The sequence below is a fragment of the Poecilia latipinna genome, unplaced genomic scaffold (assembly GCF_001443285.1).
Source record: "Poecilia latipinna isolate Pla-1442-1.1 unplaced genomic scaffold, P_latipinna-1.0 Scaffold154, whole genome shotgun sequence".
NCBI lineage: Eukaryota > Metazoa > Chordata > Actinopteri > Cyprinodontiformes > Poeciliidae > Poecilia > Poecilia latipinna.
In genome coordinates, this window is record NW_015112770.1 from 221,227 (window position 1) to 246,735 (window position 25,509).

The window sequence follows — 25,509 nt, forward strand, 5'->3', positions numbered from 1 at the left end:
ATAGTCCATAACACATTAACACCTTTGGTCTTTTTTTTGTACTAAATTCTGAGGTCACTAAGCACCTTCCAGCCCAATATTCAAAATGGCCACACTGTCACTAAAACACAATAAAAGCTGAAATAGTCATCACCTATGACGGTTTATATCTCATTAAACCGTCTGCACAAACAGTGTGGTTCAAATTGGTGTTGGCAACATGTTTCTTTACTGTGAACAATACAATAGAGGGTTTGGCTCGTGTTGCTGCCTCTAGTTGGCACCAAAGCGAAGAGGAAATCCCTGTAACTATTAATTCTCTCATCATGGGTGTGGCATCATTCCCAATTCCAAGCCTGTTCCTGTGAGACTAATGGGACACGCCATTTGTTTGCTGACATGGCATTTTAATTAAAACTTAAGAGGATTAATGGCACACTAAGTCAACAAAGTATTAAAAACACTACGAGACATGTGCCGAGGCTTTTTGTTTGGCTAAACTATACAGACTCGTCATACATCCTGTGTTTACAGAAAATAAATGTACATTGTTAAGCAGGGTTGTACAAAAACCCCTGCCACAAATAAAGTATTATTTTTGCTTTTTTTTCTTAAAAGTCCAGTGAGCTTTAGAAAATATTTCCACCTCCAAAATCTGTATTTTATTAAACTAGCTTAATTTTATTTTATTATTATTATTATTTTCTTAAAAGCAAACAATACCTATGCTAATATAGGTTAGCTGCATCCGGTACATTCGGTTTGCTCTGACTTCCACGTCCAAACCAAACCAACCGACTCCTCCTTTCTATAGGTTCTCACAAACCTTGACCTCAAAAAACCAGGATGGCCTCGTTAGAGGTCTCATTAGATCTCATTAATGATCTCATTAAATGAGTGCCATGCACAATTAGTGGAAAAACACTTTATTGGTTTGCGTTTCTAACTCTAGTTTAACCTAGTGACGGAAATGTGCAAATCACAACTGGCAAGCTTTCCAACTTGCTAATGAAATTCAGATAAGGTGCGTTGTATTGGTAATCTTAAATCAAAATGAAGTGGGAAGCCTCCAGTAGTTGGGATTACAGTTTGGTAATATAGAGGCTTCTCATGTAGTAACAGCTCAGATCTATGATAGCCTTTACATCTTTGTATTTCAACATAAAACTAAGACTTTCCTGAAATGATGCCTTATTTGTGCTATGTTAATTGATTCTTTCTCTTATATCTCTGTATAAAATGTGACGTAAGCCGCCTTAAAGGTGACTAACCTTTCCCGTTGTCTGCTGAGTCTGCAGATTGTTGCCATCCATTACCAAGGGATCCTCTATATGTCTTCCAGAGGGCCTATTCTGTCTCAGAAAGTGTGTGTTGGGCTTTTTGTTTCTCATTCACACAGTTTGCCGTGGGGTAGATGTGATAGTCATGTAAGGTTTTTCTCCAACTCCTGTATATTTCATTATGGATTTTCATAAAACCCTCCAGACTCACAGATATAAACTTCTTATGTTTTTTATCGTTTACAAAGCAAGCCTAACGATAAAAGGCTGCTTTTTACGCTTTCAATTCCCTCCCTTTGCTTTTATGAAGATGCATTGTCTGGCGCATTTTTTATTCACAATGCATACTTGCCTTTCTAAGCTCTTTATTCCCCTCGGCATCCAGCTCTGAATAATATGATAACATTGTTTCACGCCATTATCCAAGCAGCATCCTCATTTATGTCGGACAGCTTTGCCCGTTCTTGCCTTAGATTTGGTCCAGATTGTGTTTTTCCAACTAATGTGTTTCCATTTTCTCCCCAGAGTACCACTATTATCCTCTGGGTTGGTCTGATTGTATCGTGCAGCATTCAGATGGTGTTTTCTGCTCGATGTCTTGCTGCCTGTGCTTCCTTCTTGGGACTGCCTGGTTGCCCCAAAAGCAGGAGACATAAAAAAACCTATACCAGACCCGTAAGTCTTTAGCCATACTCGTTTAAATATGTGAACATCAAAGGTAATGTCACCCTTCTGTTGGCAGTATTGAAAATTACTGTCCTACCATTTGTTTGTTTAGATCAATGTGGCAAAGTTGGCGAAGGAAACTTCTCAACCTCACCACACCGAGCCCCCAAGAAGGCAACATGACACTTCACGAGTCTACACCGAGCCTCCCAGAGTCCGTAATACGTCACCTAGACGTCACACAGAACAACCAAGATGCCATGAGGAACGTTCACAATTCTACACCAACCCTCTGAGAGACCACAGTAAACCAACCAGGCATCATAAAGACCCCCCAAGAAGCAACCACAAACCATCAAGGCATCCCACTGCGCCTCCAAGACTGGAGCGCCACTCTCCTCACAGGCCCCTTCCTTCCCACAATCAGAGTCTTCCCACCTCAGAGAGGCAGCCTCTTCGGGAATTTCACCGAGACTGGTCGGACGTAGAAGGCCAAGAAATGAGGAGCTGGAGTCAACAAAGAGGGCAGAGGGAGCACCACAACCTGAGGAGGGGTACGTCCGACAGGTCCAGTGTTTGGATATAGTTGTGTTTGTGAGGCCAAATTGTCTTTAAGTACACTTTACTTGTTGCTGTAGTAGCAATCAAGTGTCCAGCATCACACAGACAGAACTCCCTCTGTGTGTCTGGAAAAAATTGGCTTTCAAAAGCCATATCCTTATTGAATGGAGACATTTTTTATTTTCATAGGGAATTTTCAGGATGTTTGGGAAGGACAGGAAGTTTGTACAAGATGCAGCATCCGGAGTGTGTTATTGCTCATCTTTCTATTTGTAATGGTTGGATTATATTAGAGAAAACTGCACTTAATACTTTAAACTGAGAACGTGCCAGTATCCATGAAAGGGCTTGACGACATGTTTTATTTTCAGCTATGAACTGAAAGATTAAACGCCTTGCTGAAAAATAAGATTAGCCAAATGTGCCAGAGTACTTTCAGAGATGGCATAGCCTCTATGCTAACTTTAGCTGCTAGCAAGATGGTTCTTTCTCGAAAGAAGACCAGAACCAGCAATATTTTTGTTTTCATCATGGAAATCTTTTTAGATGTTTTTCATGGTTTTTATTTTTTTAATTTTTTTTTTTAAACAAATGCTGCTAACAAATGATGGCTGAGCTGGACTCAACTATGCTTAGCTTGACTTGATGCACCAAAAGCCAGTCAGGTAAGGCCTGCACATACGCCACAAAAACAGAGTATTTAGTTATTTTCCTTATGGTGGTCCTGTCTGATGAGGACATTTAATACTTCATAAGAACTCAAGTGGAAAACTTTTGGGGAATTTTCCAAAGGTCCCTCCCATTGCCACGTGTCAGTGTTGTGTTGTAACCCACTTCAGATTTCTGAGCAATCCCACGATAGTGCTTGGAGACGACACAAAAATCAAGTTTAGACCACATTGTATGTCAAGGACAAATTGCAAGAATACCCAAACCGTGTCTTCAAGAACAGAATGTCATTTTGTTATTGTAGCCTGGGGGAGATGGAACACATTTTCTGTCCAGACAGAACATGTACAGACCAAAACAAAAACTGTCCCAGCAAGACATTAAAGCACACTTATTGATAGTGTTATGTAACCCAAAGCATAAATGGCTAACTTAATCATGTTTTGCTAAGTTTCCACAGACTAGATTTCCAATAAGTAGAGCTATGTATTATTACAAATGTCAATCTCAACACAAATTTAAAGGGCAAAAGTCTTACTCTGTGTCCATGGTAAACAAACTAAGTGAATGGTTTGCTGCAGTTAAGTGAAAAAACGCTTTATGAGATAATAAACACTCTGTGCTAGGTTTAGTTGTTAGCATGGTTAGCAAGAAAGTTCTTTACAACGCTCCACAAAAACACAAACTTGTTTGTTCACCCAGAGCTTCAAGAACTGTCCAACAATTACTGTGTGGTGATGTGAGAAGTGAGAGTGGATACTCTGTTGACAAGTCGTACTGTGGGAGGGACATGAGAGGAATTACCAAGTTATGTACTTGATTTCTTGTCAATGTCTTTACCAGAAAGAATTTTGTTTTTGTTCTTGTCACCTTGAGTAAAATAACTTTGTTGTAACTCATGTGAAGTGTGTACATGTGTTACAACCAGCAAAGTTATAAGTTTTTTTCTTTTTTTTTTTTCTTGTTGTTGCCACAAAAGCATTATCTAGTGACATATTGTGTTTATTACTTTTTGATACTTGACATATGATAGCAGAGCTGGACTCAACTTGGTTTAGCTTGACTGGATACTTATGAACATTTGAGTGCTTTCTAGAATTTTACGACTGTTGTCATGAACATAAATGTTTAAATTAGTTGTGTTCTCCTGTTTGGCTAACTCACCTGTTGTTTTACTGCCTCATTGAGTGTAATGTGAACAGTTTTTATTTTCTCACCAATATCCTCATCCCCAAAATTATGAGTTATTCCCGCCAACCCTTCCAACATTTGAGTTTACAAACAAGTACTGAAGCGCTACATTCCTAATCTGTGAGTTCATTCAACCTTTAAACCCTGGGAAAGTTTGTTTTTCACTGACTACATGAGATTCAAGTAACTGAATGTTTTTACGTTGAAAATTTAATTCTGTTACAGGCAATACGGAAAGTGTTTGTGTATTTCTTATTTAAATAAATCTTTTTGTATTCAGGTACAGCTTGCATATGTTTACATGTGAATAGTGTTTTTTTTCAGTGTGCCAGTGACCTGACAGGTACGACTGGTTAGACTCCAAACGGGTAAAAAAAAAAGCGGGCAAGTTGCTACATTCAATCCTGTCTGGTGTGTCTTAATAAAGCCCTTTTAATTTTTGAAACGTGGGATGACGACGAAGTTCTTCGGTGCGGAAGTGAAGACGCGGTCGACACATGCTGCTTCGAAACACACGGGGTATATTTTTATATCTTTTTAATGTCAGGTTCAACAGAACAAACATTGCATCCTCGTGCGAGGTTTTCATGCAACAGAAAAGTAGTGCAGGAATAGGAGAAGGATAAAAGAGGAGGAGGGGCTTATTTTTGTTTTCTTCAAGACAAGATACCAGTTCGTTATAAGAGGCAGTGATAATAGAAACACAACAAAAAAGGAATAAACCGTAGTGGGTCAGGAAATTCTGACTGTTGTTTCTTATCCTACCAGCAGAAGGCAGTGATACTTAAGGATCCCCGAAGCAGAGATGATGCTGGATAGGCAGTTCCTGTTCAAAACATTTGGTACAAGCTGACTTTTTTTAGATCCACGTCAGAGTAGTTGGACGCGGTGGCGATCAATTGGGTATCGGATAAAACTAAAACATTAAAGATAAATTGATTTGACAGAGTGAAATACATTCTTTGCATTGAGAGGGCAACAGTAATCTGGATGCACTGTGAGACGTTTAGGAGTGGTTCTGGCACCGATGTCTTGTTAAAACTTTTAACAACCCACATTTTGAGGTGTTTTTTCTTGCTGTCAATTAGGTGCCCTAAACATGGACTTCAAAGTACCAATGAAAACTGAATCACCCTTGAAATCCCCAGGCGAGAACAAGCGTACGGCATCCTTTTTCCTCCTGAAACGAGCCTTTTCGTGCGACTGCTCTGCAAGCAGACCAATCTGGGCGCTCGGAAAAGCGTTCAGCATAAGAGTGATGAACAAGCCCTTAGTGAATTCTCTGTCTGTCAGAGGGAAAAAAACAGATTGGATGGAGGGAGCGGAGGGAAGTGGGGGCTGCTCCACAGCTCAGAGGAATACTCATTTTTGAGAGAGCTGCAGAGCTCCAAAAATGTATCGCCCTGCGTAAACTGTGGTTGTGAAAGTTGCCCGTGTCTTGCTTGTGGGATCATGCATTATAGTAACAGGTTACAACTATCTTAAGTTTACTGCTCAATATTAAAGAATTCTAACATACTTACAGTAACTTGCAAAATTGTTCGTACCTCATGAACTTTTATTTATTTTTTTTTAAGATTTTGACACATTACAACCACAAACTGCGATACACTTTATTGGGATTTTCCTACGGTGGAAGAAAACCGTAGGACGCCAACAATTTCCTTCCATCATCACCACCGTGTTGTCTGTTTTAGTCAAACTCCACGTCGTTTGCCTGTATAGGCAATGGGCAATCGAACTATGCTCTGTCTAAAAACCTAGATATCGATTTGGTTGAAGCGAACTCTGGTGCAGTTCGAATGGATTTGTGAACGACAAGCAAGCCAGAGACCGCTACAAAAGCAGGAAGCAGATTATAACACATGGCATTCTGGGTAAATGCAGCCCAAGCAAACGCAAGAGTCGAACGCTAGCAGGAGAAATGGCCTCTGGTCTTTTACCAACAACCAAAGTTAAATTTTACAACCACTTAAATCAGACGCTACCCCATTTTTGTTTACGCTCTCTAAAGTTGCACAGAGAATTTTAAGTGGGGGAATTTATTCAAAATACTAATATTGATACTTGTATCACATCGATACTAGGGTGGCAGCTGCTGTAGTTTAACATCCCCACTTGAAATTTTAAAATTTTGTATTGTAGTTTCTCAACTGTACCTTAAAACAGATTTTGTTTCAATTTGCTCCCAAATGACAATTTTTTTTGTGCCATTTCTTTAGTAAAAAAAAAAACTTACCCAAATCCTGCCCTAGCTTTTAAGAAAAATAATTCACAGGAAAAACTACAAAAATTTTCTTACAGTCATAAGCTTGACAATGCTAGAAAAATGCAGCATCGCTCACCTGTAGTTTTTGTGCGTTTCCGCCAGTGGTTCTTGGTGCAGCGCCACCACAGGCGAGGAGGTGAACAGGTTTTCCAAAGCGTTTGGTTCCTTTGACAGTGCAGTATCAAAGCAAATGGAACCAGCTGAAAATGGAACAAATGTTCTCCTCTCAACTCGAGTACCAGACTGTCATTTTTCTACCACCTAAACTGACGGTCAAAAGAAGAGCGTCGATCAAGAGAAGTAACTTTGGAGGTGTTGGTGAAATCTAGCCAGCAAGATTAGAGAAGCCCCAAAAAACACTTAAGTTTTTACCTTATACATAAGTATTAATCTTATTTTTTTCGATCTCCAAATTATGGATCGGTGCATCATGTAAAACACCAATAAATTCATGACAGTTTTTTTTTTTTGGTTGTAACATGAGAAAATGTGAAAAGCTTCAAAGGGATGCGAATATTTTCTTTCTTGCAAGATACTGTATTAATAAGAAAACAACACAACAAGGTAATACTGTAAAAGTTAGCTTCTAGCACACAGTCAGAATTCACACATGCACACACACACGCATTCAGATTGAAAGCACAGCTGTACTCTGTAAATACATGGCGGTAAAACAACGATATGTGCTACTGGTGCTGTTGATCGGATGCATCATGAGATCCTCTTATTTCACTGGGAATTAATATCCTTCATTTTGACCAAAATCCATAAAAAAAAAAGAATTGCACGCCGTTCACTCTCTCAGCCGTTGTAAACTGGAATACAGTCATCTCAAACAATATATCAAAGTAAAAGCACATTTAGAGTAAAAATGAATAAATAAAATAAAATCACATGAAAAAAGGAAAACGTTATGTACAAATGAAGGGGGGGAAGTAAAATAGTAATAAAAAAAAAAGACCAGTTGATATTCACAAAAAAAAAATCAAAAGGGATCTTAGGCCTTCTTTTTCACAGCGAAAGATCATACAGCGATAAAGTCCCAACAACTCCCACTGAGATCGGAACAGGAAGCTACATAATACTGCCTTTCGTAGTATGTGCCACACAGTGAGTGAAGACAAACTGAATCCATCTTATGATACACAGAGACATACAGTTATGTACATGACAATATACACGCGCGTCGGAGGTGAACTCCAGAGCCTCTCGTCTCCGTTCTCATCCTGATCCGGATGCAGACAGTCGGGAACTCCGGTGGGCCCCTGCTGGACCCCGACACCGTTATGTGTGTAAGCATGTCCCTTCATTTACCCCCCTCCGCCCAAACCCCTTAAAAAATACAAAAGTAAAATAAAATTCCTACTCTCTCCTCAGCCTCTCTGCTGGACAAAAACTAAACAGATATGAGAGATGTGAATCGTCATGCATTGATTTCAGGGACGCTCTGAATAGCAACAGAAACAGAGAAGAGGGCGGCGTGGAGGGTAAAAACAAGCTCGCAGCAGGATGTGGGGGAGGGGCTTTAGAACTGGGAGGCGGAGCTGGGGTCGCACTGGAGTAGCCGGACAATGGAGGGGTCGCTTTTGGCACCTTTGATAAACTCCTCCAAGGACAACTTGCCTGCAACAGAAGAGAAACAAAAAGACATTATTTTCCAGGATCTTGACACTGTTATTATGTATAATTTACAATAAAAGGGACCTAAAAAGAAAAAAACAATTTGAATGAGTCACTATTGTGTTGGAACTGCTGTACTTGTGCTTATTTTACATCTGAGATCCTGACTGGAAATCATTAGTCAAGTAAAAACCAGCCCCTTATGAAGCATACGGTCTGCATGCTTCACTTCGTTAAGAGGGTCTGGGTTCTTAGCTACTGAGAAGCGATTGCTTCCAGGAGGCGCGCTCTCCGCTGAGGTTTGAATGTTACCCAGTCGCTAACGTTTGTCCATGACATATGTAAGGCGTCAGTTTAACGCTGAGAAGCTAACAGGAAGCGTGGCCAAAACGGACCGAACGGCTTCCGCTGCCTTTGCCAAAACCTGCAGACGGACTACAATTTGTTCACAACGTCTCCTTGTGTTTGCTGACTGGCTGACCTCTAATGGAGGAATCCAAGTGAATGGGAGAAGGCCTAGACTGAGTGCTAATCATGAGCCAAATAAAGCAAGATATTTTTTTTAGTTATAATATATTGAAACTACCATGGAAATTAGACACTGCTCATTGCTTCAGAAGTGAGGAAACTTACAAAATCAGCAGAGGATTGACATTTTATCCGCCTACAGTACAGCAACTATTTTGTAAAAAAGCAGAAGAAACTTCTCTAATTTTGCAGCAAGCATTCACTCCCAGAAAGACTTGAGAGAGCTGCAGAGTGCCAGGGTCATGTAAGGTCAAATCATTAACTTATAAAGAAAATCCTAGCTAAGTTCAATATTCACATAACGTTTAATTAGAGAAACTCACTGACTCAGTCGTTTAAATGTGTTTAGTTAGATTTCAGTGGAATTTGATTTTACTAAATTATTCAAACAGAAAGCTTCATTGTCCTTATCTATGAAACAGAGTTTGAATTGAATCAAAGACAGAAAATAATTACTAAACAAAGAAATTGTTTAGCAATTAAAAATAATAATAATAATAAAATCCTCTCACCTTTGAACCCAGAGTTTTAATTGCTTAAATATTTTATTTGCGTTTGTGAACGCAGCTCTTTCATACGACTTTATATTAGAGCCATTACAGATGGAAAAACAATTTTTCTAGAAAAAAAAAAAAAAAGTTTACATTTCTGAGTTTGGAAAGTCAAAAATTTGCTAGAAAGAAAATCTGAAACTTTGAGATTAATCTCAGAAATATTTGACAAGAAAATGTGAAAATTTCTAAATGTTAATTTCTGGTTTGGAAATGTCCAAGTTTTTTCCAGCAAAATTGTGACTTTTCAAACTCAGACATTTCTAAGTTTTTTATAAAATATGTCAGATTTTGTGGGCGGTAATTTACTCCTTTTCTCTATCTACAATAACCCTAGTACCCCGTTATCCACTGTTGAAAACAGAAGAATGTAAAAGAAACATTTGGCCATAATAAATTCTTCTGTTTTTGTTTGACATGGGTTTTCCCTTCTTTGAAATAAACTAGTCTTTTTTGATAAAAAGCTGAATAACAAAAATAATGTTTTTCACCTTTTCCTCCTAATTTGTTGTGCTTTTATCTAGTCTAATAATTAGCTTATTATTGGACCAACATCTAAACTCTAGCCGCTGTACAAGCTCTTTTTCTAAATAAAATGAGCTAATTTCACAAACCAAATGAAAAAAAAAAAAGAAAAACTCCCTCACTCCTCATCATTCATCCCCCCCCCCCCCCCCCCCCCCCACCGTCATTATTGAGGTCCATTTGTCTGAAGATCTTATCCGTCCTCTTCTCTGGCGTGGACTCATCCTCTGGCATCTTCATCACGGATGACACCATCTTGTAGATGGCCTGAAAGTGGAGAAGGAGAGGCGAAAACAGAGTGAATTTGAGCCAGCAGGGAGCCATTACGGAGACTTAGCCGAGGCACAGCAGAGATGAAAAACAGGGTCACTGCGGATCTCTGGGTGCTAATAAACCTCCTCTGACTGCTACACACTTGCAACAACATTTGTAACTCCCGGGGCCTCGGCAACAATCAGGAGAAAGCTTGTGCCATCATACCGGGAGGATTACATGAATCACATGTGCAAGCATGAGGCGTACGTGAAAAGACTGAGGGAGGCGGGGGGGTTGACCAGCAGAGCTTTAGAGTATTGATCTGATACATCTTTATCTGTTGACCGATACCAGCGCCTTCCCGTCCCTCGTTGGCATTAAATTAACCTCTGTACGGAAGCATGAAAGCCCAGAGTATAAGCCCGGTTCGCAGAAGGATTTAGAATCAGTTTACGTCGCCATTAATTCTCCACCTCCGGGAGGGTGGGGGCGTGAAACCGACCGTAGATCACGTCTCGCAGAGATATCAGAGAGGAAGCAACCCCATCTTTAAGTACGAGATTTCCAAAGAGAAAAATGAAAAAGTGAAAGATGTTGCCGCGCCTAGAATGTTGTTTCCCAGCATTCGCCGCACTTTGATAAATACACCGTGCGATGTTACAACCACAGCCTTCAATGCGCTCGGTGCTTTTCTCTCCCGCTTTTGCTTGAAAGAGAGTGAGCGATGATTTGTCTGGGAGAAGATGTCCGTCACATCTACAGTATAATACAATTCAGCTACGTAAATTATAGAGAATATATTTGTGAAACAACATCGAGAAGAAATTCTGCAGTGTTTTATCATAACTTAGGAACGAAGCACAAAGAAAGGTAAGTTATGTGTAAATGTTAGCAAAGCTAGCTAGCTAATATTAGTAATCTGACAAAATTCTTTACTTGAGCATATTCTTAATGTTTTATGGAACTAGTTTTCGTTTCTTGTCAGCTGTTTGCCACCTAGCTTGTGTAACTCTTCTTGTTTAGTTGTCGGTCACCTAGTACAGTACAGAATAAAAAACTCTTCACAATGTGGCTTTGACTGCAGGCAAGTGGTCCGACAGGCTGAAAAATAAAAGACACGGTTAGCGTCGTGACCGAGTGGTCAGCCACGAACACCAACCGGCGCAGCTCCCACTCATAGGGTCACATTTTTCCAGCCCAACCAGGAGAAAAACTTTACAAGTTATATTTGTAGATGTTAAATATTCTTACAGTACTTCGTTAATTGTTGAACTAGAAAAATATGACCGTAAGTAAAAAAAAGAATTGAAGAGCTGCCTCTCTCGCACCTACCTCCAGAATTCTGGTGGGGGAAGCCGCGAGACTGCCTGACGGACCCGTTGCATGCAGTCACCAATCACACCACTAGGTGGCTCCAAACAAACGCACTGATCAAAAATCTCACAAACACATACAACCCTACAATCATTTTGATCAAAACTCACACAGACACACACAAGCTTTTCTCTCTGTTACGCTTGGTGCGCAAGCTAACGTCACCTAATAGCATATCGAGGGTCGTGAGCAAATGCAGTATTAACTTTGAGAGAATGAAGAGACAACGAATGTGGTGGCAACTTGGTCTTAAGTTTATTTTTTTCTCATGATAAACAACGATGAGACTGGCCACATGAAGCATAACTTTGAGTTACAAAGACATTAGCTAATGTTAGCTGTGCCCAGCTCCCAAAGTTAAAGCTACACACCGAGGTGGCTACGGCTATTTTGGCTCTGAGTGTTTAATATCTAGGTGTTTATATGGGAATGTGGATCTTTCGGATGAATTTGAGAAGAATTTTGATCATGTTTCATATTTTATTGAGTTGTGTAATGTGAGTCTTGGTTTCGACTTGGTCTCAGCCCCTAACGGTCTTGCTTTTAGGTTGCTGTCTCGATACACTCTGGTCTTGACTTTCACTTGTTCTCGGGTTTCGTAGTCTTGACTACAATACTAATTAATCATGCCAGGTCTGCTCCCAAAATGTGATTGATAATTATCCTAATAAATTCCCTGCTGTCTCACAATTTGGGATTATACCAGGGGTTTATTCTTGCCACGACTCATGACAGACTAGTCAGAAATGACTTTCCCTCAATCTGGTTCTGATTGATGTTGTCAAGTAACAAACAGCAAACAAGAATCAAAGTGTCCAGTCATGTTCTTAACAATACTGCTTGTCTTGTGTGTAGAAAAGAGTCTTGAAAGAAAAATAAAGTTCCTTTAATATTGTTTAGTTTATATTTCCGTGGATACTTTAGTTGACCACACTGTGACAGGTCAGCATGTGTAAAGTTAGTCTGCTAATGAGCAGCCAAACAGGTTTATGGAAGCATTTTCTTCTTCTGCTGGCACACAATTACACAATGGCCCCTCTTCTCTCCTCTCTATATAATATAACCTCTATGAGCTCAGGGATAATCCCGCTATTCTGCACACTCGGGGATAAACGCTGGTTAAATTTAACTTGCTAATCCAAGAGAACCATAAAACAGCCACACAGACTTACACACAACACACAGCAGTGATCCTCAACGCATTTTCTCAATGCATATCACTGGGGAACCATGGTGCTTCATGGTCTACCTGAATGTTTCTGTAACAAGCACTCTGTTTCTTCTTTGTAATGAATAACTAAGAATTAAAGCTGCAGCTACCAGTTAGAAAAAGGGATTTAATGCAAAGATTTGCAAAACTAAGACTACCACCCCAACTGTGAAGAATGGGGCTGGCAGCATCGTTAGTGTTTAGCTGCAGGAGAGACTGGTGCAAGTATCATGGAAATATTGAAGCAAGATCTCAAGACTTCAGCCTGTTAGTAAAATCGTCTGACTTCGGATTTCAGACTGGCAGTAAAAACTTGGGTACAAAATGAGCAATACCTGAAAGCATAGTGTGAAATTATTGAGAGACTGGATTAATAGCAATCAAGCCAATGTTTTGGAGAGGGCATCACCAAGCCCAGATGTCAAATCTCATGTGCTAGCAGAACTGAAAAGGTGTTTGTGAGAGCAATGTTACCTGGAAACATGACTCGATTTCACCAACTACGTCTGGAGGAGTATGCTATAATTCCAGCAAACTATTATGAGAAGCTAGTGGAAGGAGACCCAAAAGGTTTAAGCCTTTAACTATCAGGAGGACACCGGTGTCCCCGTGGACCCAATGACCTGCATTTAAGTGTTTAAAGGGTTTTGATCCAAGTTACAGAGTTTAAAAAGCAAATGCCGCAATTTATCATGTAAAAATTCTATCCTTTCATTTTGTGCTCTTCAACTCCTACACCTTGGGCCTCTTTCAAATTACATCTGCTATGACCAAACTTTTTTTTCTGAGATCAATCTGAACTGGTAGTGGTCATTAAGTCTCGAGCAAGATGCATGTTGGTCGTCATAGAAACAGGTTATTTACGGGATAACTGGGCTGTAAAGTTGAGTCATTTTGTTTACATGTCAGACTTGAAATGAGTGTTGGTGATTATTTCTTGTTGTGTGAAGAGTTTCTCCTGTCTGTTTGACTTATGATTCCAGAGATACTGGAATTGGTGTCTATTCTACTACAGAATTCTTAACTTTATCAATAATTAAATTTATAATAAATAAAGCCAGTCTTTGATGAAAATTTGATTCCCAAGAATCACCACCACCAGACAGCCCAATTCTTTTGAGAGAAATGTCTTTCAATCCATGCCTGATCACATGTCCATATAGCCAAACTGAAAAATGCTTTATGTATCCTATAGAAATGTATTTTATTTTATTTAAAGAATAACTTCAGCGAATAATTGTGGAGCAAGTAACAGTGGACCAATCAGATTCAGAAATGGAGTTTACAGTATGAAAAACAATCATGTTTTTATTTGAAAAATGTTATTTTTTGAATGTGAGGTAAAAACATTCATTCATTCACATTCATCCATTTTTACCCTGGTCCCCCTGTGGGGTGCCCCCACAGGGGGGTAACGTTTCGGACGAAACATTACCCCGAATTGTTCTCCAGTTAACATTTCGGGAGCGAGCGGGTTTACGCCCTGGACAGGTCGCCAGCGTGTCACAGGGGGAACATAGAGACAGACAGGACAAACAACCATGCACACACATTCACACCTAGGGAGAATTTAGAGGGATCCCAGTTAACCTGACAGTCATGTTTTTGGACTGTGGGAGGAAGCCGGAGTACCCGGAGAAAACCCACGCATGCACAGGGAGAACATGCAAACTCCATGCAGAAAGGTCTGGGCTGGGAATTGAACCCACAACCTTCTTGCTGCAAGACGACAGCTCTACCAACTGCGCCACTGTGCAGCCCGCTATAAATGCCTAAAACATACTTTTAAGTCTTATAATAATTACGTCATGAGGGAATACGTGACGCAGCTCGGACCCTGTGACGTGTTTGACCCATTCCATTCTGTTCTATGTGACAACACCGCCCTCTGCTGGTCTTGTTTTGTTCCTCCTACTCATGGACTTTCACTGGCGACATTCTGTAAAGTCCTCTCCGCTGTTCTGATTCGCTTCATGACTTTCTATTTCAACATGAAAACTAAGAGTCAAGTAAGACGAGAGAAACTAAGATATTTAATTTAAATGTCTGCAACTTTTACAGAAGTTGTGGTTCTTCTGTGGTTCTAATTCTGTCAGATTGGAACAATAAACTCCATCCATCCGTCCATCCCAGGGGTCGGCAACCCGCGGCTCTAGAGCCGCATGCGGCTCTTTAGCGCTGCCCTGGTGGCTCTCTGGAGCTTTTTCACAAATGTTTGAAATTGGAAAAAGATGGGGGTGGGAAATATAATTTTTATTTTAATATAGTTTCTGTAGGAGGACAAACATGACACAATCATTCTTAACGTTTTCCAGTGCTATAATGTGTAGAATAAATATTAAATTACAATATTTCTGTCATCGAATATTTGCGTCATAGCCTGCGACACGTTTCTTTCAGCTGGGCGGGGTGCGAGACACAGGGGCGGGGCTACAGGGAGGCAAAACTTGTATGCGGGATAGTTTTAGAATGATGAAAGCCTCCTTTCTTTAGCGAACAATAATAAAAAAAAGTCGGAAGTATGTTTGAAAAAAACTCTTGGTTATTATTCTGACAGATAGAAAAAAATTGGTAATCTGACCTAAAACAGGAAAAAAAAGTTTTTAAATCCACATAGAGAAAATCTTGTCTTTTTGTAAAATATTTGCTTTCAACTGCATATTTTGTTTTCTCAAAATATGCATTTTGAAAAAACAATACAATATCTATAAAAATAATCTGTGTTTGTGGTCAGGATCGCAGATATTGCAGTCTTTGCTTGGAAGCTCATATTATTTACCAAAAGTGGACACTAAATGTAGAAAAGTAAAAAAAAAAAAAGTAATTATTTAAGTCTGATAATGACTCAGGAAAAGATGTCCCTTGAAACTTTCTGGTGGCACAACTGGGATAGTCCACAGCTGAGTGCATGAACCATGAATCTCTCCTACTGCAAAACTTTACTCACCTGAACAATCTCCAGCATCTCCTCACGGCTGATGTATCCGTTTCCATCCAGGTCGTACATACTGAAAGCCCATTTCAGCTTTTGCTCCAGCTTCCCCCGTGACGTGACGCTCAAGGCGATAATGAACTCCCGGAAGTCTATCGTCCCATCGCCGTTGGTGTCGAAAGTCCGGAAGACGTGCTCGGCAAACTTGGAGGCATCTCCGTAGGGAAAGAAATTGGCATAGATCTTTTTGAACTCCTCCACATTCAATGTTCCACTGGGGCAATCCTTCAAGAAACCCTGGAATAAAGAGAGTAACACTTTATTTTAACTTTAAGTTCAGTACTTTTAACAGATATTCCACTGGATGGATAGACTAACGGCTAATATTCTAAGTTTAAGCAAGAACTCAAAAATGCTCTTTGGTGTAAGTAGTCTTTTAGCAGTAAAAGTTTTATGAAATGTGAACGGACTGCAGTAGATCTGTTGGAAGGGAGCTTGGTCTTATATAGCTGAGGGCAAAAGCTATATCTTTGTTCAAAGATATAGACACATTTAATAAAGCCTTATTGTGCTGTGGAAGCAAAGGGAAGTAAAAGTCCCATCACTCATAGGCTTTGTTCGAGATGTTCTTTTAACAGACCTTGAAGGTAGAACCAAAGAGGTGACAAACCCGTCTCAATTTTGAAGCCAGGAATTAGGTTCTGGACATCATAAGAGAAATTATTTTGCGTGAAGGCTCAGAGTTCCTGTGGCAGTGGAGTTAATCCATCTTTTTTATTACCCCGTGTCTGGGAAATTTTCGGGGTCGTAAAAGAACACCGGTGTTTGCCCGGGCTTTCCGGCCACAGGCTCTGATTTACAGCCCCGTGAGCTTCCCCTCCAAAAGAATACGACCTGGACACTTTTTCAGAAAAGTCAGAGTTCCTCAACATCCTGTTGAATAAGCAGTCATGTGAAAAAAGCTGGTCTTTGTAACATCTTTTGACACAGTGGTATTTAGTAGCAAGGGTTTTATTTATTTATTTATTAAGGTAGTGCTCAGGCAGGAAAGTGGGTTGTGACAGAGAGGGAAGACGTGGTAAAGGTCAACAAGCCGGGACTCAAACCCAAAGAGCTGCAGAAAGATGATTGCAGCAGCTCATGAGTCTTGTAAGGGATTTCAAGAGGTCTACAAGAATTTCAAAACACCTGCCAACATTCCTTGGTCTGACAAGTTCACTCTGAAAGCAGACCACTAAATGTTTGAAGAAACCTCCAAGAAATAAGCCACATGGCTGCTTTTACCTCTGGACCTTCTAGAGCTCACATGGTAGAAATACTCTGATTAGCTGTTACCTGAAAACTATTAAAACCAGCACTATGATACCATAGGAGCAAGTTAGTTTTACTCAAGGTCACCATTACCAACCTATCGACACTAATGACTACTCCACTATGCCCTCATTCCACAATACAAAACAGACAAACCAATCTAATGATCCTGCAGGTGTCTATAGCCCCTTCTCTACAGGTGTCTCTTTAACCAGTTCTTCACCAGTCAGCCTCTGCCAGATTCATCTCCATTTGCGGATCCTGCACGGTTCCTTTCCGAATTGTTGGGCTTGTACAAGCCGGGTATTGCATCTGATCGATTTGATTGGGAACAGACTGCATTCATTAACTGGCGAAGGGTCAATTGATGAATGAAGGCGATAATTGCAAACTCCTCGAACAACAACAGCTCAAGTACCATATTCAATCTGCAATGAGACAGTAGCAGTTAGTGATAAGGGGAGCTAAAACCCGGTAATTCCACAGACAAACCTTAAGGCCCAAACCCTTTTCATTAATTGCGATGGAAGAGTCGAAACAGCATCAACTGGAATGGGCAAGATGCAGCAAACAAATACTGGCCGCCATCATCGGACCACAAATCCTGTGCGCTCACGTTCCCACCCATGTACCTGCCCATGTTCATGCCCAAATGGTAAGATATATCTGAATGGTTTTAGCCAACGTGGCTTAAACCGACCTGGCTAGACTGAGTCTTGACACTGGAGAAGGGGCTTATAAGGATGTTAAACTGATTTTTACTTTGCTTTAACCTGACGATGATGTCCATTTAATTATATACAAATGTTGATATATTTTGTATATTATATCATAAGACTCTGAAATAATGTTTGAAAGGAAACCTAATGTGTGTCATGAGGTGGCGGTGATAGTGGTGAGAACGAACGCTGATGACCCAGGTAGAGATAAAAAAAAATGATGGCTTTAATGAAAAATCCACAAAAACAAAAATCCAAACATACAGGCAGCACAGGGAAGAACGGAAGGCAAAAAGGTCCACGACTGAACAGACTGGCACAGAGAACTATAATGGACAACATTAGACGAGGACCCGACAAGAGACAAAGACAACAGGTGGACCTAAATACGCAGGGAGGGTAATCAGGAAATGAGACACACCTGGGAAGCAATCAACAGGGAAGACAGGACAGGGACAGGGCTAGACACCGAAAACCTCAAAAATAACTACACAGAAAACACAGAACACAACAATGTGTGGATAAAAGGAGATAACTGATGCAATCAACCTGGCTAGACTTGGACTTGATTATTCCAAGGGTAAATCTAGAGGATGCTGCTCTGCCACTGACAGAGACAAATAAGTCAAGGCTGCCGCCAGATCGCTGATGAAACATGGCTCTTCAGAAAAAGCAAGGCCATCCAGACACACTCCCTGTAGAATACTCACTGCCTCTTCAACCATATATAATGGGTTACCAGGTCCGTTCAGTTTCTGTACTTTTTATATATATATATATATATATATATATATATATATATATATATATAAATAAAAAAAAACAATCATCTTTAGAGCTTTAAAGCTGGACTAACTTCAGCAGTCTCTTATCCAGGCACATGGTAAATGTAGGTCAGAGCACTGCTTGAAGCTGCACTCACAATCACTATTTTAAGCTAAATCTATAAGCAGCATTTTGGGCCTGCGTTCATAAACACTGGCAGGTCTTCTTGTATCACCGTAACGCTGATAATAGCTCATGTTTTAAACTGTGTGTGGAACTCCTGTTTGCTAAAGAAACCAGAATCTAAAGAGCCATCATCAAAAACACAGCTTTGCTTGAATAGTGCTATAAAAGAAGGTAAAGGTGATAGTAGGACATTTGCCTGTAAGAACAAAAAGGTAAATCCATTTAGATAAACTGTTTCCCTCTGCAGAAATTCAAAATACAACAAAGCTAGACTCAAACATTTAGTGAAAAAGAGTTTCAAGTATCCAAGATGACGATTATACTTCAAGCATCACTTTAATCCCTAATTTCATTGCGAGGATCTTTGCAATTACTATTATTTTAAGATATTGCGGCACTAGTGGCCTTTCTTGACAATAATCAAACAGGAAATGCTCAGAGGCAGAAGGGGAGGAGACAAGCAGCAAAGGTCCCAAGGTTGGGAATTGAACCCCAGACAACTACTCTGACTTAAAGCTTACATACAAAGTGCACTCGCTCTATAATGACACCCATGATACCATCATTAGTACAGGGCGTACAATACATCTCCACCATGATCTTAAACTCTCTTTCATGTACAAAATGGGAGGCTTGTACATGTCTACCTCAGTTTAGATGGTAGACATGGTGGTGGCATCTTCATCATCATATGGTGGGTGATGCTTTTCTTTAGCAGGGACATGAAAACTGGCCATGATCGATAAAAAAAAAAGAGGAAATAATCTAAATACAGAGCAGGCCAAGAAGAAAACGAAACCAAAGCTGCAGCAGCTACCTGCTGGTGACCCAGTGTCATGGCCATGCGTACCTTGTACCACTCCTGCAGCTCGTGGTCGGAGAACTCCGTGTTCTCCCGGAGGTCCTGCAGCATCTCGGGCCGCAGCTTGCTGTTCTGTTTCCCCATGGCAACGGGACAGTTTTTGTTGTTCTTTCACTTGACGACAACGCTGTCTTGTCGCAGAAGCCAGGCCGTGTTCCACACCTGCTGGGCAGAAGTAGGGAAACAGGAGGTCAGGAGTCGCAAACACGAGGAACAGACGAAAAGATTTGTGTAATAAATTAGTAAACAAGCACAGTGGGAGATGGTTTTAACCCTCTCACGAACTTAACACTGTGGCAGGGGCTAATGGGTATGTGGGGTCACTGCTACCCCTAGTGGGATCAAATGAACCCCATGACTTGAGATCACAGGAGGGTTAAAAATAGACTCTTGCAGATTAAGGACAGCAGAAAATATGTATTTATGCTCCATTAAAGCACAGTCACGAATCAAACAATGCCATTCTTTCTACTGTAATGAAATCAAAGCGAGCCTTGTTACAGGAAAATGTCCCAATCCCCCATGACACACAATATTATGCAAGTCAGCAAGTGTTGAAGCTCTGCCTGGCCGGCACAAAACATTAAATAATCCCGCAGCCACTGACGTCAGGCACAAGCCCGCTGATCACATTTGGACAGGGTTTATCCGGCCAGCTGAGTTTGGGAAATCAGCTGTCTGCCGCGAGCGCTGCTGTGTTCACGTCTCTTAATCCTTATCTCAGCACAACCTGTCGGACAAAATGCGATTTCAGTGATTTAATTATGCAACGACACCGCTAAAGATAATGTCTTTTTTGTTTTTTGTTGTTGTTTTTTTTCTCTCATGATGACGGAGCGAAAATATCAGATGTATTTCATTGCAAATGCAGTTCTGGGTTTATTTTAATCAGAGTGCAATGAGGGATGTCTTACAAACCCAAATCAACTTGATTTGGTTGAATCTGTGAAAAAGAGTCAGAACAGAAAGTGTTTTTTTTTAAAATGTAAACCTTTTACACTTTTCGTTGTGAGAATGTTTAGAAATGTCATCTACTTGAGAAAATGGTGCAAATACTATAAATTCTCTGTGAGTTTACTGCACATTTGCTAACAGAGGACAGGACTCAAATGAGGAGCGAAAACCAGAGTGGAGATGGATGGATGGACGGACGGAGAGATAGGGGATATATTGTAGTAAAAAAGAGTCTGCTCTGATTTTCCTCCACACATTTGAACCAAGGGAAATGATTGGATTCCAGACTCCTCCAGACTGTTCAGGGTCCCTGGATGTTGGAAGAAGAGTCAAAGAGCATGCGTAACACATAGGGGCTCCAGCGTGGGCGGTAACAGTGTTTACTGATGCCTGGCGAGCGCTTCATGCGCGCAAAGAAACAAAACCCACACGTCCCTCGCCTCTTCGCTCGACTAATAAAATTAGACTCATATTAAATGGCTCATCCCGGAGGCATTACAGTTAAAGGCAGGTGCACTGCCAGGACTGCCAGGAGCCCGTTTCTCGGCTGTTGCAGGCAGAACTGTCACCAACTGCTGGAACCAACCCTATAACTGCATTAGTTCTTAACGGCTTGGAAACAATAAGTAGGTGTTAGAAACAATACTCAAGAGATTTTGGTCTAATCTAATCACTGGTGGAACCTACAGATGAATACAACATAATGTCAATTTACAGCCTGCTGCTCTCCAACTGGTAGAATGGGCGAGGGCAATTAAGTCAAACACATGAGTAACTGCCTTTCCTTTGTCGATATAATTGGATAATTTAACATTTTCAGAAATAAATTTGCTTAACGGAAACATGGCAACTTAAAATTAACTCCCGTTTTTTGACAGAACGTTTTGGGGCTAGATTGGGGTGTTTTTTTTTTTTTTTTTTTTTTTGCTGTATCAAAATTGGTTTATTTCACAAAACCACAATGGAAAAACTTTTTTCACATCACATGAGTCACATGACCAACAATCAAAAGTTGCCACTGGTGCAAACCACGAAGAAGAAGACAACAGGAAGTAGCAGCATCATGCTTCTTAATGGCTTATTGCGTGAACAAACTTATTCACGAGTGATTTTAATTGCGTTTCATAGTTAACGGAAGCGCCACAATTGCAAGATTGTGTTTTTTCAGCATTAGCATGGAATTGACAAAGTTTTGTGCACATTTGTAATAAAAACGTGGCTAGTGACAAGATTAAATACAAACCAGGTGACTTGATTCACAAAGTAACTTTATTAACCTATTCAACGTTTTCGTTGCTAGCAGACAAGAGTGTTATCCTGTCACAAAAATGTTTAAAAGGTTAAAAAAGATGTGAAACAATTTTCCTCTAATGGTAAGTTGTTTCTCCACCGTAGGCACATTTAGCAGCACATACATAAGCACAATTGACATTGCTCAAACACTCCTTCTGGCTCTGATTGGCTGTTTCTGAACAAGATGTGTATTTCTGTAGATGGCAGCAGGACCACAGGAAGGAAGCAGAAGAAGTTGATTTTTTTTCACAGATTATGTCTCTCATATTGTGAAGCCCTAGGCGTAAATTCAACCTATAGGTCTTTATCACTTATCACCACGCCTTCGCCCCACTCAACCAGGACGCACCACTGCTCCACCTCGATCCAATCACCTGGCAAGAGCTCCTTTAAAAGGCGAAGCAACCACAGATCCACCCACTTCAGTTGCGGTTCAGGTACCATGAACTTCCCCTTCTCAAACCGCTAGCTCATTCAACACACTTCTTCAACCTTTACGCCTAAAATCTCCTTTTGTTTGCCTCCCTTATCCATGTCATCCTTTTCCCACGTTAAATAGACTCGCTCTCCAAAAGCCCTGTAACAGATTTAACGGAGCTCAAAAGACAGATTTTCCAGAAAGAAACAGAGTGTAAAGTGACGGGCAGACTGCCAGAAGTCCACAAGCTAAAACTACACAACAAAATCCTGTTCAAACACAGCAACCTTTTCAATGGACTCACCACTACCTCCCTGTTTTTATATTATTATTATTATTATTATTTTTTTTTTAAATCTTTCTTAAACTAGCTCTGACCTATGGAAGCTCCGAGTCTGGCAATCACAGCACGCCCTCAGCAGCATCCTGCGGCATAAAACATTAATCCATCTTTCCCCGTCTGAGTGCCCTGTTGTTGGTGTTCCGTCCTGCTGTAAGTCGACTCAAACGCAGACTCGGCGAACATCTGTCATGGCTTTCCACAGCTGCTGCTAAGCAGGTCGGCGACCTCTCAGCTGACTATTCTTGCTCAGAGGTGAAAAAAGGAGAAAGAGACAGAAAAGAGGGGAGAAACCGGACGTACGGATGGACGACGCGAGAACAAAAGATTGTGAAATGGGTGAGGACGGTAAAGGTGGGAGTAAATAATTTCCACCAGAGAGAAATGGTGCAAAGTTGCAGTGTACTATGGACATTTTTAAACATCATGACACAGCTTTTCAAATATGGTAGCAAGTTTTCATTTCAGTTCTAAAACAGTAGGTAATGTAATCAGCTGGAATTGCAGCATTTGTTCCCTTTGATTTTTTCAACATTTTTTATGTCACAACAACAAACTTGTAAGTATTTAAAATAACTTGTTGAAATGTTAGTCCCCATGCTCATCTTTCTGATTGGCTGCCTTTCGAATTTATGAAGCTTCTTAAGCTAGCTAGCAAGTATAGCAAGTGCAAAATGAACAAGTTTCTTGCAAGAAAAAAAAAAGTCATATGAACCATTGAGATGATAAGGTAATATATTATAGACATCAGATTAATAAAATCATAATATTAATCTTATGCCTATTTTTTAAAATACATTTTATATTTCCAGTGGTATGTATTTGCTAATATTTAACAAGCTTATTCAACAAATAAGCCATTTCCCCTAAGGGATCAATAAAGTAAATTCTATTCTACTCCATATATTATGTGATAGTCCAATTTTCTACCACAGAACTCATGGCCAATTAAAGTCAGAAGATATGTGGCAGTATTTATGCTAAATCAATGTAATAATTATTAAAAAAGTGAATAAAAGTAAGCAGAAAAAAAAAAAAAAAAAAACACTCTAAAAGTCTTGCAACCCAAAAGTTGTGGGTTTGAGTCCAGCTTTCTTCTGTCACATGTCGATGTGCTCATGGACAAGGCACTTGACCTCATACGTTAATTCCCAATCTGGGAATCGGCATATAAATATGTTTGTGCTTGTGAGTGCAGCTGGATGAATGTGGCAGTCGTGTAAAGTGCTTTGAGTGGCCAGTACGACCAGAAAAGAGCTACATAAACTCAGTCCATTTACCATTTCAGTCGTGGGCCACAAGTCTGGCTTTTATGCTAGAGTGGCAAGGAAAAAGCCATAAAAAGTTCTGTTTACATCTCTTCACAAGCCGTGCATGGGCCACTGCAAACGTGTGGAAGGCGCTACTCTGAGTACATGAGGCATGTGCAACATTAACGATGGAAAAGGTCTTAAGATGATTTGTAATGATCTCATTTTGTTGCGTCACAGAAACCTCAGATTTTAAGGGTTGTAGTTTTAGGAATGCAGAGAAAGTGAACGCAGTTAGTCCCTGTTAGCCATTCTTCCCAATACTGAGCAGCTAAAGTCGGAGCAAGACGGATGTTTAAGACATTTTATAGCTGGCGAAAATGTCCTGACCCCTCTCATTAATATCCACCTCATTCGAACAGTCGTGCTACATATGCCACTGCCAAACGTTAGCGATTTGGTAAAACCAGATGTCATTGTATAAAACTTCAGTGTAGTCCAAGCCTCCGACAAGCGATTGTTTCTCACTAGCAAAGGCTCCAGACCCTCTGTACGAAGCAAACGTAGAACAAGACGATGGTTTTCACCAGACTTCTGGAAAATGGAAGAGCGCACCATTTCGGACTTTGTTGGAGTACAGGCGGCATGTAACGCAAAACTCTCACTACTAGATCTCACTACTGGAACTTGTCTTCTTCAATTTTGAAAAATTTTTCATGTATTGAAGAAACTGACCTTTTCTTGAATCACAGTAGCGCATAATCCAATGAAAGTTTACAGGCTGTACCTTTTTCTGTAATTGTCTCCATTTGTTTGCCTAGATAGGGAAACCCCATTGAAAATGTGAAAAATATTAAGGTTATATAATTATACATAATTACTTAGCTTTACATTTTACCAATTAAAGGTGAGATTCAGGATAATTGACATGACAAGTAATAGTAAATCTTAATACATTGACCAAAAAACCTTTACCAGTTTACTTTTTGACTTTCGCCTCAAGTCGCCGTGGTACTTTTTCACCAACTTTATAATTAGATTTCATTTTATATTTTTGGATGAAACCACTTTATTGCCCAGGAAACCTCCAGAGATGCCTAAAGCCCGACAGTGGACATGAAAAGTAATTTAGTTCCTGGAGTTGTATGAGCTGCTCCTTAAGGAGGACTGAGGCAGGTTTCATTGAAAGTCATTCAGGCCGCTGAGTGAAATCCTCCCACATTCAGCTGAAGTCATTTTTCTGGACCGCGCTGTGAAATAGAATAACATTAAGCATATTGACTAACTGTGAAGAGAGAGGTACTGCCATTGTTGAAGAAGTGGATGACTGTGGCTGGGCCAATATCAGGTTTTTAATGAAAAACTGAAGAAAAAAAAGTCTGCTATGGAGCATCATTCCAGCTTAGGTTGTAATATATTGAAGAAAGAAAGCTTCATCGTAAAACAAAACATTCTTTTTAATAAAAGACTTCAAGTGAACATAGCTTCTCACCAACTTGTTGTTTGTACTCATCTAAAACAAGCACTGTGAACTTTTGAATAAAAAAAATTATGCTTGATAAGTTAATTTATTTAATTTGAGGAACTGTTTAAATCAAGTAATTTTATTTTTATATTATTTTCGAGTTTTAAAAAAATTGCCTCGGGGTTTATCTATGCATACAAAGAAAATAAGCGTGGCTCTGTCTAAAATATTTATTTCAGACTAATGACGCTAAATTATAAAGTCTATTACTGGAGTTAGTAATTGTTCACGTCAAGAAATACAGTTGTGGTCAAAAGTGTACATACACTTGTAAAA

General features: G+C 40.1%; 2 protein-coding genes and 2 long non-coding RNA genes across 5 annotated transcripts in view; 2 read left to right on the forward strand and 2 right to left on the reverse strand.

Annotated features, from left to right (window-relative positions):
* Positions 1 to 4,087, forward strand: part of LOC106945642 (keratinocyte-associated protein 3-like) — a 14,070-nt gene extending 9,983 nt beyond the window's left edge. Inside the window, exons 5-6 of the mRNA XM_015029472.1 lie at positions 1,785 to 1,934; positions 2,038 to 4,087. Of these exons, the coding sequence (XP_014884958.1) occupies positions 1,785 to 1,934; positions 2,038 to 2,511 (624 nt within the window). The 3' untranslated portion in view covers positions 2,512 to 4,087. The remainder of the gene's footprint in view (positions 1 to 1,784; positions 1,935 to 2,037) is intronic.
* Positions 1 to 6,540, forward strand: part of LOC106945643 (uncharacterized) — a 21,634-nt gene extending 15,094 nt beyond the window's left edge. The window contains exon 4 of the long non-coding RNA XR_001424604.1: positions 6,072 to 6,540. This is a non-coding gene — a long non-coding RNA (uncharacterized LOC106945643). The remainder of the gene's footprint in view (positions 1 to 6,071) is intronic.
* An 871-nt stretch (positions 6,541 to 7,411) lies between these two features.
* Positions 7,412 to 25,509, reverse strand: part of hpca (hippocalcin) — a 60,823-nt gene continuing 42,725 nt past the window's right edge. For both annotated transcript variants that reach the window (XM_015029474.1, XM_015029473.1), the window contains exons 2-5: positions 19,442 to 19,615; positions 15,626 to 15,907; positions 10,001 to 10,106; positions 7,412 to 8,238 (exon numbers count right to left, since the gene is read on the reverse strand). In XM_015029474.1, the coding sequence (XP_014884960.1) occupies positions 8,141 to 8,238; positions 10,001 to 10,106; positions 15,626 to 15,907; positions 19,442 to 19,537 (582 nt within the window). In that variant the 5' untranslated portion in view covers positions 19,538 to 19,615 and the 3' untranslated portion in view covers positions 7,412 to 8,140. The remainder of the gene's footprint in view (positions 8,239 to 10,000; positions 10,107 to 15,625; positions 15,908 to 19,441; positions 19,616 to 25,509) is intronic.
* LOC106945647 (uncharacterized) lies at positions 12,060 to 13,579 on the reverse strand. The gene is made up of 2 exons (XR_001424606.1): positions 12,388 to 13,579; positions 12,060 to 12,144 (listed from the first exon to the last, which is right to left on the reverse strand). It is a non-coding gene; the product is annotated as an uncharacterized LOC106945647 (long non-coding RNA).